At 42.8% G+C, this 19276-nt stretch overlaps 1 protein-coding gene across 4 annotated transcripts; it reads left to right on the top strand.

Moving 5' to 3' along the window:
• The first annotated feature begins 2532 nt into the window (after positions 1–2532).
• On the top strand, positions 2533–18575 carry TMEM209 (transmembrane protein 209). Of its 4 annotated transcripts, XM_042470468.1 has the most exons (16): positions 2558–2604; positions 3014–3072; positions 4306–4458; positions 5585–5643; positions 6075–6206; positions 6916–7154; positions 8107–8311; positions 8913–9088; positions 10315–10386; positions 10541–10637; positions 11553–11678; positions 12390–12487; positions 13161–13275; positions 14059–14156; positions 15043–15116; positions 16241–18575. In XM_042470468.1, exons 3-16 carry the CDS (start codon positions 4322–4324, stop codon positions 16293–16295), a joined length of 1683 nt encoding a protein of 560 aa, XP_042326402.1. In that variant the 5' UTR covers positions 2558–2604; positions 3014–3072; positions 4306–4321; the 3' UTR covers positions 16296–18575. The 4 variants fall into 4 exon arrangements, with proteins under 4 accessions (XP_042326403.1, XP_042326402.1, XP_042326405.1 ...); XM_042470469.1 differs by lacking the exon at positions 3014–3072 and having other exon boundaries at positions 2533–2604; XM_042470470.1 differs by lacking the exons at positions 2558–2604; positions 3014–3072 and adding an exon at positions 2677–2827.
• The last annotated feature ends 701 nt before the right edge of the window (positions 18576–19276 follow it).

Below are 19276 nucleotides of genomic sequence, written 5' to 3'. Positions count from 1 at the left end.
TTGACCTCGGACTGGACCCTTGACCAACCCTCTGGCACTCTTGACCTTGGACTGTACCCTTGACCAACCCTCTGGCACTCTTGATGTCAGACTGGCCCCTTGACCAACCCTCTGGCACTCTTGACCTCGGACTGGACCAGCTAGTGGCTTATTCTCTTGGATGTCGTTTGGCATTGCAGAACAACTGCTCGGTGTGGTTATCTTGCCCAGCAAGCCCTTATCAGCCGCGTGAGCATCTGTGTTGGCAGCATTCTCAGACACCCAGATAACTCCAAGAAACTGCATGCCGCACCTTGGAAGGCGTTACAAGGCTTTCCCTGCTCCCTCCATCCAAAGATGTGGTGAAATACTATCAGAACTAGGCTCCTGCATTTGTTGATCGAACTCCAGAAACTCATCGATTTTATTGAGGAACGCAAGAATGCCATGAAACTGAAAGAGATGGGGCCAATGTTGCTTGCAGAAATGCACAAGGAATCCATTTTTTGTTTTGTTTTGTTTTTTGACATTCTGGCTTTGAAATGTATGACTTTATTTTTATTTTATTTGCATTAAGAATAAACCAGCATTTTAAATTTTGCATAGAAATGTTTCTACTGTGGCAATTCAAAGGACATGTAATGCTTTTACATGTTTAGGAAGGCAACTTTTTGTTATGATGTCTTGGCTTGCATCTACTTAAAAGTTAGTGCTTTTGACATCATTTTTGTCTGACCTAAGTGGAAAAGTAGCCTTTCTTTCTTTGGGGGTAAAGAATTGAAAGGAGACGGGTCCCCATCTCCGAAGGACAGTCTGGAAAACGTTCCTCTACCATCAGGAGGCTTGCAGAGGAACCATCTCCCCAAATGTTTTTGTACAGAGCAGGGATATAGCCAGGATTTTGGGAAGGGGGAGGGGGTCCAGGCTAAGTGCCACCATTATAATGGGGCTTGGGTGCGACGGCGCAGCAGCATGCACCATTCATTTTATCTAACGGAAGGGGGGGTCCGGACCCCAAGAACCCCACCCTTGGCTACGTCCCTGTACAGAGGTTGGCACCCGTAACGCAAAACCCCCAAAAGGTGGCACTTGCAATAACACCAGGAAGAGACTGGAGGAACATTACTATCATATTGTTAAATTATTATTTTATCTGTATTGTTTTTTCTGTATTTTTCATTGTTATTACTGTATTGATGTATCTTTTGTGATTACTGTATTGGCATAATTGTAAATTTTATCATTGAAAGTGTAAAAAAAAGCACAGCCTCCAGAGCCCGACTCCAGCGCCTGACATTGCGCCGTGGGAGAGACTGAGGGGGACGTGCCAGTGGGAGTGGCACTACAAAAGCCAACTTGCCGGACTCCCCTTAGCCTGCCAGAATTGCACCCGCGTGTGTTCCTGCGCAGCCTCTGGAGCCCAACACAATCGCTAAACACCACGGAGGACTCTGGGGAGGGGCGCCGGTGGGAGCGGTGTCTTTAAACCAGCCTACCGGCTCCTCTGACATCCCATGCAAGCGCCAGAATACCACCTGGATCGCTGTGCCTTTTAGGGGGGTTATGATAATTGTGGAAGAACAAGATCATGAGGCTGTAGATTTTGGCTATGGAGTGCCTATGAGAGCAGTGTGGGCCAATGGGAGATATAGCGCTAACAGTGTGAAGAGGAAATATAAGGGAAGATGAGAATGATGCTTGAAATCTATCCCATCTTCCATGTACCGTTAACCCAAAAGAACCGAGGGTCATCCCAACCACACCACAGACCCTCAGCCTGCTCCTCTGTAATGCCAGGTCAGTAAGGAACAAGTCACGTATCGTCTATGACTTGCTGAAGGAAGAGACACCGACCTGGCTTGTATTACGGAAACCTGGCTGGGTGAGAATTGTAGCATGATTCAGGTCAACGCCCTCCCAGCTGGGTAGGCCGTTCAGGAGCAAGTTGTTTAATGGTTGTTTTAGGGCAGGAAGGGAAATAATGGGGATGAAGCTTTAATCTGTAAGCCGCCCCGATTGTCTTTGACAGAGGGGCAGGGTATAATAAATAAAGTGTTATTATTATTATTATTGTTATTATTATTACAAATCCCAGGAGTCAATAGAGCCATGCAGTTAAAATGGCATCAAACTACATTATTTCTACAGTTTAAATTCGCCTCAGCACTCGCAGTGTTGCCAATCTGGTGACTTTCACACCAAAATGGGTATTTTTCAGAGCCTTTGGTGTGATTTTGGTGATTGGTTTTAATGGTAATTTTGAGAGTTGAAATAAGTATTTGGTGAGATATGGGGGGGGATTTGGTGAGTTTTGGCCAAACGTTTGGGGAATTACTGTATCTTCGAGGCTTCTTGGCAACACTGCTCAGCAGCCTTCCCGCCAAAATTTAAACGGTCAGAATAAGAGGGCGGAGTTCCCTCAGACGAGTGCAGGGAGGCGCCGTCCAATAGAAACAGAGGGTGAGAATAACAGCCAATCTGCATCGCCCGCCCCCGTCGCCCCTGGCAACAAATCCCTCCCCTTTCCTCCACGCCCATAGAAGGCGTCTGTCCCCTGACGCTACTCCTCAATGCGCAGGCGCAGTACGTCTAAGGAGCCGGTGGCGAGTGGAGAAGAGAAAGCGGGTGAGTCGTTTTTGCTTTTTATGTGTCCGAAGCGCGCATGCGCACTACACTGCCCCCTCATTTTGTGGGGAAAGGGGTTATGCTTCTTTGCCGCCCCTCTCCCTTTAATATAATGGAGGAAAGGGAAGGAGAAGTTAATAAGCCCAGGGTCTGGTGGGTTACGCGGTCGCCCATGCGGCTGTGGGACTCCATTTCCCATCAGCCCCAGGAAGCCTGGCTCATGGTGAGGCATGATGGGAAATGTAGTTCAGGAGACTTCCTCAGTGCTTCCCAAGTCCCTTCATGGTTCAAACAAGCAAAAGAAGGCTGAACGTTGTGTTGGCTATGGATGATGGGAGTTGTAGTCCAGCGCATGTCACTGCTTGTTTATCCGTTTATTTGTTGCCACTGCGTTTTATTTTGTTTTTAGGTGGAAGTTTTTGAAGTTATGCCTGGTTCTTAATCCTGAATTGCGGATGGGTTTGAGTGGTAAGGCATTTTAAGGGAAGATTTTGGTCCTGAAAAGCAGCATTGTACTACTAATACTACAAGTGCTGATGCTAAGTTTTGCACAAATCATATCAATGATGCTTCAATCAGGACAAACTTGAGCGTAGTAGGATCAAAGGAGGGCAACCAAAATGTGTTTTTCTCTTTTACAACAGGTTATAGCCATCAGAGTACAAAAATAATTAAAACCCTTTAAAACTTGCACAGACAATTAGCTCTATAACAGATACAGCAGTTTGTTTACACTAGAATTACAAGAATATGTCATACAAAAACATCACAATTTTCCATACTCCATTCAAATGTTTGCTGCAGATTCGCATGAAGGTCTTTATCCTCAAAGTCTAATCTAGGTTTAGCTGCTTTCACAGCAAATCTAGCAGTGTTGAACATAACAGACTTAGTTGTATTAGCTAACAAGTAAGTGATTTTCTCCAAGTCATTTAACCAAAATGTTAAAAAGCCTGGAAATCATGTTGGATGAAGAGCAGCTGAGGGAGCTGTTTAGCCTGGAGAAGAGAAGGTTAGGAGGTGACATGATAGCCCTGTTTGAATACTTGAAGGGGTGTGATGTTGAGGAGAGAGCAAGCTTGTTTTCTGCTGCTCCAGAGAATAGGACATGGAGCAATGGCTTCAAGTTACAGGAAAAGAGATTCCACTTCAACGTTAGGAAGAACTTCCTGACATTAAGAGCTGTTCAACAGTGGAACACACTCCTTCCTCGGAGATTGTGGTGGAGTCTCCTTCCTTGGAGGTCTTTAAACAGAGGTTGAATGGCCATCTGTCAAGGGTGCTTTGATGGAGAGTTCCTGCCTGGCAGAATGGGGTTGGACTGGATGGCCCTGGATGGGGTCTCTTCCAACTATATGATTCTAAGTACAAGAGATCAGACCTCTGCCTTCAGTGGGACCACATAGCAGTGCAGAGAAGTAAATAGAAGCAACTTAAGCAAAGCATGAAGGCACATTTACTTGGGCACTGAATAGCATGAAAAGGGAATTGGACGATGGGAAGCAGGAATCCAGTAGCTGGTTTGGTTCAGCATGATCTTTTGTTGTTATTTCTCATGCTGAAATGAAGGTGCTCCTAGATTACTCCTTCCTGCCTCCCCTGTTTGTCCTTCTGTGCTGTAACAGACCCACACCATTATCCCTTTGAAACATACTGGAGGAATAGTTTGGGTGAACATCAAATGTTTTTCTGTCTCCCCAGAACATCTTTCCAGACCATGCAGCGGGAGCAAAGCCCAGCAGCTTCCCTCATTGACAGAACCATCAAGATGAGGAAAGAAACTGAAGAGAGGAGAGTGGTCTTGGCGTGGGGACTTCTTAACCTGTCAGTTGCCGGCATGATTTACACTGAAATGTAAGACGGACACCCCACTCACCTAACTATGGCATTCATCTAGAAGCTGATGTGTGAACAGCTGATGTGTAAACAGAGGCTGGATGGCCATCTGTCAGGGATGCTTTGACGGAGAGTTCCTGCATGGCAGGGGTTGGATTGTATAGCCTTTGTGGTCTCTTCCAACTCTGTGATTCTATGTGGTACTCAAGAGAGGAGCAGCAATAAACTAAAAACCTAGTTCATATCAATGTGGAGTCTAAGGCTTTCGTGGCCGGCATCCCAAGTTTTTTGTGGGGTTTTTGGGCTATGTGACCATGTTCTAGAGGAGTTTCTTTCTGACATTCATACCTCTTCCCATGAACTCACTAACAGACACATTATAGGGATTTTCATCAAGTCTTCATGTCTCAAACTCAGCCCCAGGTCTGCCATATAGAGGACAATAACACAGCATTATCTTGCAGGCATCCTTACAGAATACAAAATATAGCCAGGTTAGTCTGGATCAGTCTGCAAGGGGATCTTTGCATAGTCAAAGGTGCTACAAGATCCCTTTGCATACTTGCAGACATGCAGTAAATATTGTGAGAAGACTGTCTACATTTGAATTACTTCTTTAAAACATTGTTTCATAAATGACAAGATGTTGTGACTGAATAAAGGCCCTGTTCTGGTATGGTTGATGAGTGCTAAATGGAAGCAGTGCAAGCGTTAAGTTGGAAGACTTTCTCTTGCAGACCAGAGTTGGAGGAAAGAACCTGGCAAATCACTTTGGGGTCATGGGTGAAGCCCAGTTTCAACTGAGCCTTGAAGTTCATTTTGAGGAAATTATTCTCTGCCCATTGCATAATTTCAACTATATTGTGAATAATTGAGGCAGCATCTGCACTGCAGAAATAATGCAATTTGATACCGCTTTAACTACCATGGCTCTGTGCTGTGGAATTCTGTGATTTGTTATTTTGTAAGCTATTTAGCTTTATCTAATGGAGAGGTCTGGTGCCACAACACACTATAAATCCCAGGATTCCCTAGCATTGAGTCTTGGCAGTTAGAATGGTGTGAAGCTGCATTATTTCTGCAGTGCAGATGCAGCCTTCGAAGTAAATGATGATGGATGACTTTTGGTTCATTCTCTTTCTAGGTCTGGAAGACTATTATGTTCATATTACAACATTTCATGCTGGCTGCTATGGTATATTGGTAAGTACTTTGATTTAGTTTTGCTTTGGAATCTCATGACAATTGAGACTGATTAAATAAACTGAAAATGTCCAAATCATAGAACTCTTTAAATGAGTAGTTTGACTCTTGCTTTAGTTTTCTGATTTTTAAGCCTCCTTTTCTTTGCATGTGCTGCCTGTCCCTCCAGATTAGATGACAGGTTGGTTAGAGATGTAACATGTCTTTCTTTGTCTGGTTTGCAAGTTTAAGATTAGCTTCAGGGATGCACATTCTCTCCATTTCCTCCTAGATTCTTTGGTTCACATTTCCCCTTTCTTTCTCTTGTTATTCTTTAAAATGTAATGTTACATTTCATATCCATTACCATCAACCATGACTAATGCTGACTGCTTAGACTACAGGGAAAAAATCTGTATAAATGGTTACTTTGGTCTTCTGTTTCCTTCCAGAACTTGCACTTGCCTCTTTGTTCAGCCTCAATGCTTTATTTGATTTCTGGAGATACTTCAAGTATACAGTGGCTCCAACCAGCTTGGTGATGAGTCCTGGACAACAGACTCTCCTGGGGTTGCAGAATGCAGGTAGGGGTTTTCTCTGTGGCTGAATCTTCACTGCAGAAATAATGCAGTTTGACACTGCTTAAACTGCCATGCCTCAATACTGTGGAATTAGAACTGGGTTCTAACAAAAAAAAAATGGTTTGTCCTCAATTAACTGAGGTCTAATCTGCACTGCAGAAATAATGCAGTTGACATCACTTTAACTACCAAGGCTCAATGCTATGGAATCCTGGGATTTATAGTTTGCTGTGGCACCAGAGCTTTTTGACAGAGGTTAAATATCTCATAAAACTAGTCCCAGGATTCCATAGCATTGAGTCATGACAGTTAAAGTAGTGTAGAACTGCATTATTTCTGCAATGCAGATTCAGCCCCGGTGACCTTTTAGAAGACAGATCATTCAAGGAAGAAATATTCCAGAAGACTTGAATTACCTGCACAATTTTCAATAGAAACAGCTGACACTCTGGAGAGAAGAATTCTGTATTTTGGACAATGAGGGACATAGGAGTAGTTTTCTTACTTATAATTGGGCTTCAGGTGCAAGCTATAGCTTTTTATCTCCTGCCAGGTTTCCTGGCACAAAGGAAAGATAAAAAAGTATGGAAACAAGTTTCTTGAATGAAGTGTGATTTTGCAGGATGTGCAGAAAGTTTCTCAAAGATTTTGTCTGCACTCTTTGTCTGAAGGTGGCTCCCTCCCAGTTCTTAAAAAATGTCTCTCTTTTCAGTGGTACAGACAACTCCGCCATGTCAACTGACGCCAAAGAAAACTCCTCCTTGCACTCCTTCTCCTCCTATTCAGGGGCAGAGTGTGCTGAGCTACAGCCCTTCCCGCTCACCTAGTACCAGCCCTAAGTTTGCCACAGGCTGCATTTCTGGCTACAGTCCGCAGCTTCAAGGTCTATCAGGCAGCAGCGGTTCATATGGCACTGCCTTGACTTATTCCCCAGGAAGCAGCTACAATAAGGTATGGAACTCTCCCCTAGGTTCTTTTCTTCTACAATACACACCTGTATTTAAGCATGTTTCTTTTATTTAAGTTGTTTACACTGTTATTATTCTACACCACTCTGAGATCCCTGGATATGGTATGGGATTTAAAAATATTAATGAAATAAATAAACAAATAAAAAGAAAATTGTGTGCTATATAAGACACACATGAATGACTGCAGATGTGGAGAGGGGAAGCTGAGGTTTAAAAGCATCTAAGGCTGCATCTACACTGCAGAATTAATGCAGCTTGACACCGCTTTAACTGCCATGGCTCAATACAATGCAAATCTGGGATTTGTATTCTTGTTAGCTATTTTGCTCTCTCTGTCAGAGAGCTCTGATGCCACAACAAAACACTACCACTACTGACAACTAAGCAGTAAAATATATATATGTTGTGTGCCTTCAATTCATTTCTGACTTACTGCAACCCTAAAGTCTCCTTCTCACTGGATTTTTTTGGGAATATTTGTTCAGATAGGGTTGCCATTGTTTTCCTCTCAGGCTAAGATAGTGTGTTGACTAAGGACACCCTGTGAGTTTCCATAGCCAAGCAAGGATTTACATCTTGGTCTCCCTGTGTCTAATGCAACACTCAAACTACTACACCATGCTGGTGATCTTATCCTACTTAGGGTTTTCCTGATAAGCTTTCTTGAGAAGAGGTTTTCCCTCTTTGCCTTCCTGTAAGGCTGAGGGAGTGTGACTTGTCCAAGGTCACCTAGTTGGTTTCAGTGATTGGATTGGAATTTGAACCCTTGCCTCCCAGAGTTGTAGTCCAATACTCAAATCACTGCATCACAGTGACTCTCAAAAGCGTAAAAGGGGAAAATAATTCCAGCCCCTTTTTATTCATACAGTATTTTTAAATTTAAAGTTAGCTTCCTAGTATGCAATGCTGCTCATTCCTTTTTCCCCACATAGGGTCCAGCCTTCAGCCCTTCATCAGGCACTTCCCCCTATCCCACCAGCATTGGGCCAATGGACAGCAGTGGAACAAGGTCACGGTACCGTTCTTCACCCATCATATACAATTCCCCTGCTGGCAAGGAAGACTATATGACAGATCTCAAGTCCCTTGACACCTTCCTTCGAAGTGAGGAAGAGAAACAGCATAGGGTTCAACTGGGTAAGCAACTCCACTTCTCATAAAACCCGTTCCTTTTTCTCTGTGATCAGCCACTTCAACAAAAGATTCTGGTGGAACTGTTACTGGAATTTTCTTGTTTTAAAGAACATATTGTCTTGTCATATAAGAGGTGCCGTTTTACTATGCCATTGTATTTTATGTTACTTGAGCATCATACATATTATTCTATCCACAGGGGATCCTGGAACCAAACCCCAGTGGATAACAAGGGCCCACTGTATAAATAGAGTCTCCCTTATCTGGCATTCCAAAATATTCCAAAACCCAAAACTTGTTTCATGGGTGGCTGAGAGACCCATGAGAGAGAACTACTTTCTGACAGTTCAGTGTACACAAATTTTGTTTCATGCACAAAATTATTAAAGTTATTATACTGTATATAAAATTACCATCAGACTATAAGGTTTATATGAAACATGAGTGAATGTTGTGTTTATACTTCAGTCCCATCTGCCATGATACCTTCGTGAACAGAGTGGATGAGCATACCTAACTTATGTTGAGTGGATTATGTTTGATTCATGTATTATTACATGTATCATCTCTGTGTTTTGTTTCTTTCTGATTCAATTATTAACAGGGAGCTCAGACTCTAGTTCTCCATCTAACAGTCCAACCTTTTGGAGCTACAGCCGATCCATGGCCGATTGTGCTCAGATGCTCAGGAAGTTCCAGTACCAGCCTGCCTGCCGATCCCAAGCCCCTTCAGCCCACAAAGATGAAGCTGATCTGACTTCCAAGCAGGCTGCAGAAGAGGTAAACTGTATACAGTTTGTCCCCTGCGAAATGGAAAAGCCACAAATATAAATAAGTACAAATAAAAATTGGGGATGCTGTTGTTTTTTTTACCTGAGGGAATACTGTCGGCCCTTGGTATCCATGGATGGCAAGCCCACATTGTTCTCAATGGCAGCATGTGGCTGCGCTGCCACTAGGGACAGCCCCCATTGTCTCCAGTGGTGATGCATGCATGCGGCCACACCCCCATTAGGGAGGACCCTAATGCCACATGCATGCAACGCCATTGAAGTCTCGTTCCAAATTGCAGCGCAGCCATGTGCACATGCTGCCATTGGGGATAACGAAACTCAAGCATCCGCGGATTTTGCTATTAGCGGGGGAGGGGGCAGAATGGATCCCCCGCAGATACAGAGGACCAACTATATTTCTCTAAGAACCTATAGGTCCTCCAGCATGACTATGGTCAGTACTGGAGGACCCAGAGATTCCTAGAGATAACATATGAATCAGATCTGCAAATGGGAAACCAGTGAATATAGGGAGCTGACTATATTAAGAAAGTGGTGTAGGTTTGATAAGAGCAATGTTGTCAGTGTTTCCAAAGCCTTTATATTTTTATCCTAAATCCCAGCATACCGTCAGATGCTGTTGGACTGCAGCTCTCAGCATTTCTCACCATTGGCTCTGCTATCCATGGTTGCTGGGATTTCCACCCCTATAATATATGTGTGTTTTGAAGTAAGCCCCTTTGAGGCAGTGGAACTGACCTTCAAGTAAACATGCCCAGGTTCAGAACTGCATGTCTTGTTAATAGTATGACTGGCTTGTTTTATTTCAAGAAGACTACAGGTTGAATTTCCCTTATCTGAAATGCTAGGGACCAGAAGTGTTTGGAATTTCAGATTTTTTTTTTTGATTTTGGAATATTTGCTTATATATAATGAGGTATCTTGGGGTTGGGACCAAGTCTAAACATGAAATTCATCTATGTTTCATATAATCCTTATAAATATAGCCTGAAGGTACATAATATTTTAAATATTTTTTTGCCTGAACAAAGCTTGTGTCTACTGAGTTGTCACTCTCAGCTACCTGTGTGAACAGTTTTGGATTTTGGAATATTTTGGATTTTGGAATTCCAGATAAGGGAGACTCAACCTGAATATATTTTGTTGCATTCCTTTTAGCTTTATACTCTGCATGGAATTCCCATACTTAATCCATCCTTTTTCCTTGTTCAGGTTTGGGCACGAGTTTCTGCGAGCAGACAACTGCTTGACCACATAGACTCCTGGACTGCTAAGTTCCGCAACGTGAGTTCTAAAGCAATACAGGCAACTTTTCACAACTGAATCACTCTTCTGTAGTATTTACCTCCTGATTGACAAGTATATGAAAACATTTCACTTTTTGCATCTGTTCAAAACCCCTCTATGTTTTGTTTTTCTCCCTTCCCTTGTCTTTTAGTGGATTAATGAGACAATTTTAGTACCTCTTGTTCAAGAAACTGAGTCTGTGAGCACTCAGCTGCGGAGGATGGGATGCCCAGAACTGCAGATTGGAGGTACGATCCCAACACATAAGATATAGAATCATAGAGTTGGAAGAGACCTCAAGAGCCATCAAGTCCAACCCCATTCTGCCATGCAGGAAGACACAGTCAAAGCACCTCCTGTGACAGATGGCCATCCAGCCTCTGTTCAACAGTGGAACACACTTCTTCAGAGAGTAGCGGAGTCTCCTTCTTTGGAGGTCTTTAAACAGGCTGGATGGCCATCTGTGAGGGTGCTTTGATTGTAAGTTCTTGCATAGCAGAGGGTTGGACTGGATGACCCTTGGGTATCCTCCAACTCTATGATTCCAACTCATGAGCAGTTCACACACTTTCTTAAGCCTCAGGGGAAAGCAGTGGCAAATGTCCTTGGAATAAATCTTGCAAGAAAAAAGCTAGGACAGGGTTGCCAAGAGTTGGAGTCTACAGTGGTTCCTTGCCTTACGTGGGGGATCCATTCTGGACTCCCCCACCGCATAAGGGAAATTCTGCATATGCTTGAGCCCCACTAAAAACAATGGGGCTCGTGCCTGCAATGGTGTGCGGTGCACCCGGCGCTGCTTCTTCCAGCACGGCTTTATGACACAGGTGTGCTGTACTTGAGTTGGAGTCTACTTGAAGTCAGCATGGTATCGTGGCTTGAATATTGGACTATGACTCTGAGGATCAGGGTTCAAATACCCGCTCAGGCATAGAAACCCACTGGGTGACCTTGGACAAGTCATATTCTTTCAGCCTCAGAGGAAAGCAAAGGCAAACCCTCTCTGAATAAATCTTGCCAAGAAAACCCTGTCCTAGGGCCATCCTTTGGTTTCCATAAGTCAGAAATCACTTGAAGGCACACATCAGCAAGCTGTTGTCAGGATTTCTTCCTCAACCTTTGTGTTTGGCCTACTGACAGGATTTATGGTCTCCTGTTTTTTGCAGATGCCAGTATCAGCAGCCTGAAGCAAGCTGCCCTGGTGAAAGCACCACTCATTCCTACTCTGAATACAATTGTGCAGTACCTGGACCTTACACCCAACCAGGAATATTTGGTTGAAAGGATCAAAGGTAAACATTTATCTCACCTATGGAAGGTATTTTTGTGCACATTTATTCTGCACCTGGTGTTACTAAGGACAGAAAAGAAATTTTTTGAGTAGGCATTTCTCTACAAAAATACCTAATCCACTTGTTTCATGATTGATGGAAGAATGACCCATATCTTGCCATGGACATTTGTACACTCCCAAAACTTGCAGTGGATTTCACTACTGTATAGGAAAAGAAATGTGTACCCATGGAACACAGCCACAACTTTAAGAATGTATATATTTGGAAATATGGGCAAATACTCTTTAGTCAGAGTGGGAAATGTGTACAAATTTGTGTATATAAGAAGCATATGTAGCACAGTGGTTCCCAATCGTTGGTCTTCCAGGTGTCTGGACTTCAGCTCCCAGAAGCCCGAGCCAGCTGGGCCAACAGAAAAGGCTTCACAGACTGCCTGAAGAACACAATGAAGGAGAAGCGGGCAGAATAGCTTCTCTATAAAGGGAGTTGCCAAGCCTGGGAGCCACCACTGAGGAGGCTCTCCTGTGTTTTCACCAGCTGTATCCTGGTGGGACAGAGAAGAGGCCTTACCCTGAAGATCTGAAAACCTTATATGGGAGATTATACTTCAGATAGCCTGTCAAACAGAGTTACAGGACCTGTAATACAGTTGTTTGTTTCTTCCAGTTCTGTCACAAAATAATCTCTGCAATTCTGTACCCCACACAGAGCTTTCTCAAGGAGGGTGCATGAGTTCATTCAGGTGGAATCGAGGCGGAGACTTCAAAGCACGCAAATGGGATACTGATTTGCCAACAGACTCAGCAGTAAGTCTTGAATGTTGTCCACTGTGAATGTACTCCACTAAGACTCTGTATTTCAGTAGTAGCAGTGAGAATAAGATGAAAAGTTTGAACTACAGTGCTGAGAAGCAGGGGCCACCATCTATTTCATTTTGGAGGCGGGACTAGACAGTGAGGTCAAAAGGTTTATGAGAGTCCAGTGTCACAAATGTCATTGTCAGTCAGTCATAATTTATTATGGTCCATAGACCCAAAAATTTACATGTTCAATAAAAATATACATATCAAATTCCCCAAAGTAAAATTGCCAGCAATAATGCAAGAGTAGCTGAAGTTGCTAAATCTAACTCTAGCTCAACTCATCTCAACTAACTAGCTCAACAGTGCATGTATGGCATGGAATCATAGAAGCAGGGGGACTACAGAATGTGGTCAGACAAAAAATTAAATGCAGAACATTCTGAAAGAAACAATGGCATTAATGAAACCAATAATGATTTCACTAATGCCATTCATTGTCTCTCTCAGAATGTTCTGCATTTAACTTTTTGACTGACCACACTCTGTAGTCCCCCTACCATACATGTATTGTATATATACCTGAAATGCGGAATAGCGCTTCATCTATTTGATTGCTTTATGTTTAACATTAGGCTGCCTGAGCCAGGTACTGAACTGCATTCCTCTTTCCCTTCAGATCATTATGCATGTGTTCTGCACATACCTGGATGCCCGTCTACCACCTCATCCAAAATACCCTGATGGCAAAACATTCACCTCCCAGCACTTCATTCAGACACCTGACAAACCAGGTAATGGAGATACATTTTTATTGGGGGGTTAGTTTGCTGTCCTGCAATGACTATAGTGCCTACACAGAGGCTGTGGTGATTCTTCCCACTCTTGAAAACCTGCTGATACCTTCATCTTGTGCTTGAATAGTGATGATGTCTTCACTTGCATGGAGTTCTGTATAGATGTTGGAGCTTCATAAAGACAGTAATTTGTTCAAGTCCTTTGGTCCAAGTCTCAAGTCCTTACAAGATACTTTCAAGTCAAGTCTGAAGTCTGGGAGACAACTTTTAACAGAAAAAAAGGAGGCGGGGTGCATTTCGTGGAGGAAACCGCAAATGCATTAGGCAATGGGCTTGAAGTGAGGGTTGAAGTCTGCTCAGCAGCTTGTCCCCGCTTGCACATCAGGGGAGCCTTCTAAAGCTTTTCAAAAGCTTTAGAAGGATCCTTCTACCTCAAGCCCCCTGCCTAACACATTTGCTGGTCCCCTCCAAGGAATGTGCATCATGCTCTGAGGAAGGGCCTTACCTGCTGCTCCAAGTGAAAGCATCAGCAAATCAGTCACTAAAAATATACAAGTCTCAAGTCAAGTTGAGCTAGTGTGTCATTTTGCCAAGTCAAGTGACTTAAGTTCAAGTCAGTTGACTCAAGTCTACATCACTGCATAAAGCTGTCAGTCCTGGCATTTATCTATTATCGGTTTTATTCCACACAGTAACATTGTTTTTTGGTATCTTAAAAAGGAAGGCAATAGAGGGACCATTAATTTTAAATAAGTAAAATGATGGATTTGTTATTCACAGATGTTTCAAACGAAAACTTGTTTTGCATCTATCAAAGCAGCATCAACCCTCCCCACTATGAACTTGTTTACCAACGGCAAATGTACAATCTTCCCAAGGTAGGAATGCAATTACTTCTCATAGATTCCTCCCAGAACAGTGGAAAAACACAGGAAGGCTTAAAATGGTGTCAAAAGGTATCAGTGAAGTCACCACTAAGTGGAAACTTGGACTGTCCATAGTAACTGGATATTTCCATGAAATCTACACCTCCTCTTTTAAGCTGTCATTTGCCTGAGGGAGTTGCAAAGCTAAATTCCCTAATATCATAGGTGTGTTTCTGTTAATTTGCTGGGATGCCAATCACTGTTCTTCTCCAGTAACCAGGGCTGCCAAATTTTCTGCCTTGTAAGTGGGATCTGCAAGAAATATAGCAGTATAGCACACTCCTGTTCAAGGTGTTGACCATCCTTTTCCAGAATATGGAATATAGTGAGCCTTCGATATCTACTGGACAAAATACCCCAGAATTCAATCAGTGCAAACTTGTTTTTAAAAACCACCTGAATGAGATACATACCCCCAATAAATAGCTAAGACAGCATACTTGAGGCCAAATGCACTCTGTGCCAAAATAATGGGGACCATGTTCCCAACTTTGTGACTGGAATAACTTCAGCAAACTTTTGGTGCAATATTTGCTGTTGTGTTGGTTCTTCTGGCCAAAATACTTTTCAGTATGTTTCAAGCTGCTTCTCTCCTCCAGGAAGGTGAAATTGCCAAGATACTAAATTGTGTATCAGATCTTGATAATGTCACATAGATTCGTGCAATGCGAACCTAGGAAAACGAAGCCACTTCCTGTGGACTTGATTGTCTGTAGCTCATAGCCCTTTTGGGCTAAAAGAAAAAGTAGCAACATATAAGGAAGTCAGCAGAAGTAATCTAAGCATCCATTGTGTGACTCCTCTCATTCATTCTTACTCCTTTCGTTTCTGGATTTAGGGCAGAAACAACTTGTTCCACACCTTGCTTATGTTCCTGTACATCATAAAGACCAAAGAGTCTGGAATGTTGGGGTACGTATAGTGTACTATATATGCTTGGTGTTTTTATTGTGTGTATTCAAGTAGTTTCTGTCTTATGGCAGTCCTAAGGCAAACCTGTCACAGGGTTTTCTTGCCAAGATTTGTTCAGACGGAGTTTGCCTTTGCCTACCTCTGAAGCTGAGAGAGTGTGACCTGCCCAAGGACACTTTAGTGGGTTTCTGTGGCTGAGCAAGGATTTTAACCTAGTCTCCAGAATAGTAGTTGTATGCTCAAACCACTGCACCACACTGTATTCAACATAAATTTCCTTGCATTCTCTTTGAGAGGGAAGGGACAAGAGGAACATGCTGGGGGCATTTCTTGTTTTTGCAAACCTTTGTAATAACTAAAGATCACCTTGGAAAAGTTGCCATTTTTAGATTATAATTCCAAGAATCCACTAAATCAACCTGGCCAGTGACTAGGGTATTCTGGGAGTTGTAATCCAAAAAAGTAACTTTTCCAAGCTAGCAGTATCAAATACTTGTGTAGCTTTATACAGAGAAGAATAGTACATGTTCACGCCTTCTTAGTGCTGCCTTGCCTTTCAAGAAATTTAGGGTTTTATCTTCTGGTTTTGTGGGAGGAATTATCTTTATCAAATTGGCTCCATTAAAGCCAACTTGTATGAAGAAAACTGAACAAAGAGGCTTTTCTTTCTTAAGTGCTGTTCCCTTCCACCTCATCTTTTGCTCTTAATGTATATAACCTACAAATGTATATAACCAACCAACGTATTTTGAAGCATTTGAAACTAAGACCACTGTTGAGCTAAACAGATGGACTTTTTCTCTTGCTATTTGTCACTCTTAGTTCTTTGGGGGGAGCGAAATCAGAATTTGATAGAAGTGGCTTAAGAAAAGTTTGAATTTTTAAAAAGGCTTCCATAGTACTGGCCTGTAGGCATTTTGAAGGTCTTTTATCCCTTGGCCTTGATTTACGATTGTTTATTTAATAAGAAAGAAAGAAAAATCCATAGTGAACCAAACCAAAGACCTATCTAGATGCTGAGACTTTTAGGAGGCCTGGAATTCAAATGAGGTTTGGGTTCAAATCTAATAATGAAAGGGATAACAGTCTGTATTAATACAAAATGTATAAATTTATGTTTGCAGGCGTGTCAATCTTGGTTTATCCGGTGTGAACGTTCTGTGGATTTTCGGTGACTAGTTAATTTTCCAGTTATTGTAGAAGAACTGCTGGACAGAGGAGGAAAAACATCTCCATCTGTTGAGGGAAGAAAAGTTGGCAGCTTGTTATAATCTGCTGTCTTGTAAGCATGATTTGGGTACAAAGTAAGAGTTCTTCAAAACAAAACAACAAATCCAACACTGTATTTGAATGAATAGGAAATACTTTTTAACACTGAAGCCAAAGCATCCCAGTGCTCAATATCACTTGAAGATCATAGCAGGAAAGTTTCACTGTTTGTGGATTAAGAGAATTGCAGCTTTGGCTATCACTGCATCTGCTGAGACAAATTGCTACTTCTAGAGAGAAGGGGAGAAAGATGCCTTCAATGGAAACTAATCTGCCCACCCACATCTGTCTCCAAAGATGTGGAGACAAATGAACATTACTGAACTGGACACAGAGCATCCAAGTGTGGTGTGAACTTGGGGTTTTACTAGAAGAGAAAATGGGTCAGAAAATGTGCATCTGAGTGCAAGGCCTTAAACTGTGGGAATACAATAAAGCCAGGAACATCCAGGTACTCTTGGTCAGAAAGGTATGTGCGATACATTAGTAGTACATAAGTGACTTGATGTACTTTGTTTTTAAAGTGACAGTACTATAGTTCACCCAGCAGCTCTACAGCTCTCATTTTCTCTGAAAATACTGAGAACAGGATTCTCAAGAAGAATATGACAAGTGTTATTTTCAAGAGAGGGATTGCTGCCATCCTTCAGTACATCAGAGGTGTGTATGTGTGTTTCTGAAAGATGGGAAGGTAGGAAGAGAATACCAACTACATAGAATTACATAAAAGGGCATGTTTTAAAATTACATAGATTTTTTTTCTTGTCTGAATATCTCAATATTTTGGGAGAATATTTTGGACTCAAATTTTGGATTGGGATTATCTCCCCCCCCCCCCCTCTTTATTGGTTTCTAAATCTCTGGGAGAGTTTCCCTTTTTTCCACACTGCATTGCAAATACAAAGCTTTCCATTAATCCATGAACTGAGCAGATAGGCTGCATTCCTATTTACATGATAACAAGGAATGAAGCTGTCCTATAAGTCATACTATCCAGAAACCACTAGCAATCATTTTTCTTTTAGAAATAAGTGGGGGTGATTGGGAAATAAAACTTGACTGAACAGATATCCATTCCTTTGGTTGACCTAGAAAAGCTTTATAATCAGCTGGATGGACATAGTCCACCAGGAATGTTTCCTGGCCAAGTCCTTTTGACTTTTCCATGCCAGCCAGGGCTGCTGAAGAAACCTTCCCAGTGAGTTTGGGATATCTTGAGGGCCATTGTACAGCTGTACTCTTCTAGATCCTGAGTGATGAGAAAAACATTGCTACCCACCGTGCCTGAACATGGAAAGGCACTTTGCTGTTAAAATTGTGGTGAAAGAAAACCCAAACAGAAAGCTAGCATATACATCATAATGTGCAAGCATGTGACACAAAACTATTTCAAGCCTTCAAAAAAACAGTAGTTTTTAAAGCTATTTTTTCTTAACTTTTACGTTCATTTAATTATTCTCACTTAGGAGGTCCAGGGAATTACAGACATGAAACTTTGGGGCCAGAATACAATTCTGTAGAAGATTGCCAAAAAAATTCCCAGTGGTTGTGGCAAGCTCTGAGTCATACAAAATACTTGTCATGGCCACTGTGTAAGTTTTGTCAGTGGTGTGTTCTCCACTGTATTTTGTACACATAGGCGGGTTACAGACCGCCAGAAAGTACGTGACGAGCATGTACTAGGGTTAGGAAGGGGAGGTGCTTCCGCACCCCTCTAACCCTAGTACGCGTTCCGTGCACACAAAATGGCGGCGGCTGTTCCACACGGCCACCGCCATGATTACGTCACGACCGCGCTGCCTCCACACGAGGCGCTGCGGTTGTGACGTATTGAGGCTGCGCCACAGCACATAGTGCGCTTTTTCTCCGGCCCCAGAAGGAGCACGATTTCCGTGCTTCTTCCTCGGAGTGTCCGGGAGACACGCGGTGTGGCAGCTGCAGCTCCCAGACACTGCAAGCGGCGGCGGCAGGAGAGCGCCGCTTCTCGGCAGTATGTAACCCGCCATAGGCAGGCAGAGGAGATGGCCATGGGCGTCAGATGCTGCTTTGGTAGCTAATAATCTTTTATATCCCATCAGTGTGACAGTGGCCTTTGACTGACACTTTTCCATCATTCCCATGCTTTCCTCAAGGAGATGGGACCTTGGCTGATATTTCAGTGCTGTCATTAAATGGACTATTTTTTGTTAACACCTATCTTGATTTGTGTCTGTGTTCTTTTCCTAAGATCCCAATGGTTTATTCTGCTGATAGAACTGATTTCTCCAGTGGTATTGGGGGGTGAGGGTGTTCCCGTGTTTGATCCATGTTGTGGCTGGCCCTTGTACACTCTCACAAGTGTGTGGGTGCCCCTGTACATAATGATGATGATGATGATGATGATGATGATGATTATTTGTATACCGCCCTATGGGAAACCAATCCGGGTGGTTGACAACAGTAAAATATAAAATATGACAATTAAAAACACTTTATCCCTCCCCCCCTTAAGACAGTATTAAACAGTATAACATATTAAAACACAATGTCAATGCATAAAAACAACAATTAAAAACTAAAACCCCTGATATCCCTCTGTTGATCCTCAACCATCACTAAGATGGGGCCACGGGAGGAATGAGGGAATCAGGGAACCTGGGCCGGGATGGTTAATCTGGAAAGGCCTGCCGAATGAGATCCGTCAGATAACATCATTAGACAGCTTTAAAAAAGCGGTCAAGACGGATCTCATTCGGCAGGTCGTTCCAGAGTTCAGGGGCAACAGCAGAGAATGCCCTCTGGGAGGTTGCCACAAGCCTAGATTTTAAAGGCTGCAGTAAGTTCCTCCCAGAGGACCGGAGAGTGCGGGGAGGATTGTACGGGAAGAGACGTCCTTTAAGACTTTAAATGTC

This window comes from Sceloporus undulatus, chromosome 5 (genome assembly GCF_019175285.1).
Source record: "Sceloporus undulatus isolate JIND9_A2432 ecotype Alabama chromosome 5, SceUnd_v1.1, whole genome shotgun sequence".
Taxonomy (NCBI): domain Eukaryota; kingdom Metazoa; phylum Chordata; class Lepidosauria; order Squamata; family Phrynosomatidae; genus Sceloporus; species Sceloporus undulatus.
The sequence above is the reverse complement of the archived record's forward strand: the minus strand, read 5'-3'. Positions and strand labels throughout refer to the sequence as shown.

What these genes read in the sequence shown, in the direction of transcription:
- TMEM209 (XM_042470469.1), top strand. Translation starts at nt 4,322, where the DNA reads ATGCAGCGGGAGCAAAGCCCAGCAGCTTCCCTCATTGACAGAACCATC. An exon ending in CCTGGGGTTGCAGAATGCAG is followed by an intron (nt 6,207 to 6,915) that starts GTAGGGGTTTTC and finishes CTCTCTTTTCAG; the next exon opens with TGGTACAGACAACTCCGCCA. An exon ending in TTTGGTTGAAAGGATCAAAG is followed by an intron (nt 11,679 to 12,389) that starts GTAAACATTTAT and finishes TACCCCACACAG; the next exon opens with AGCTTTCTCAAGGAGGGTGC.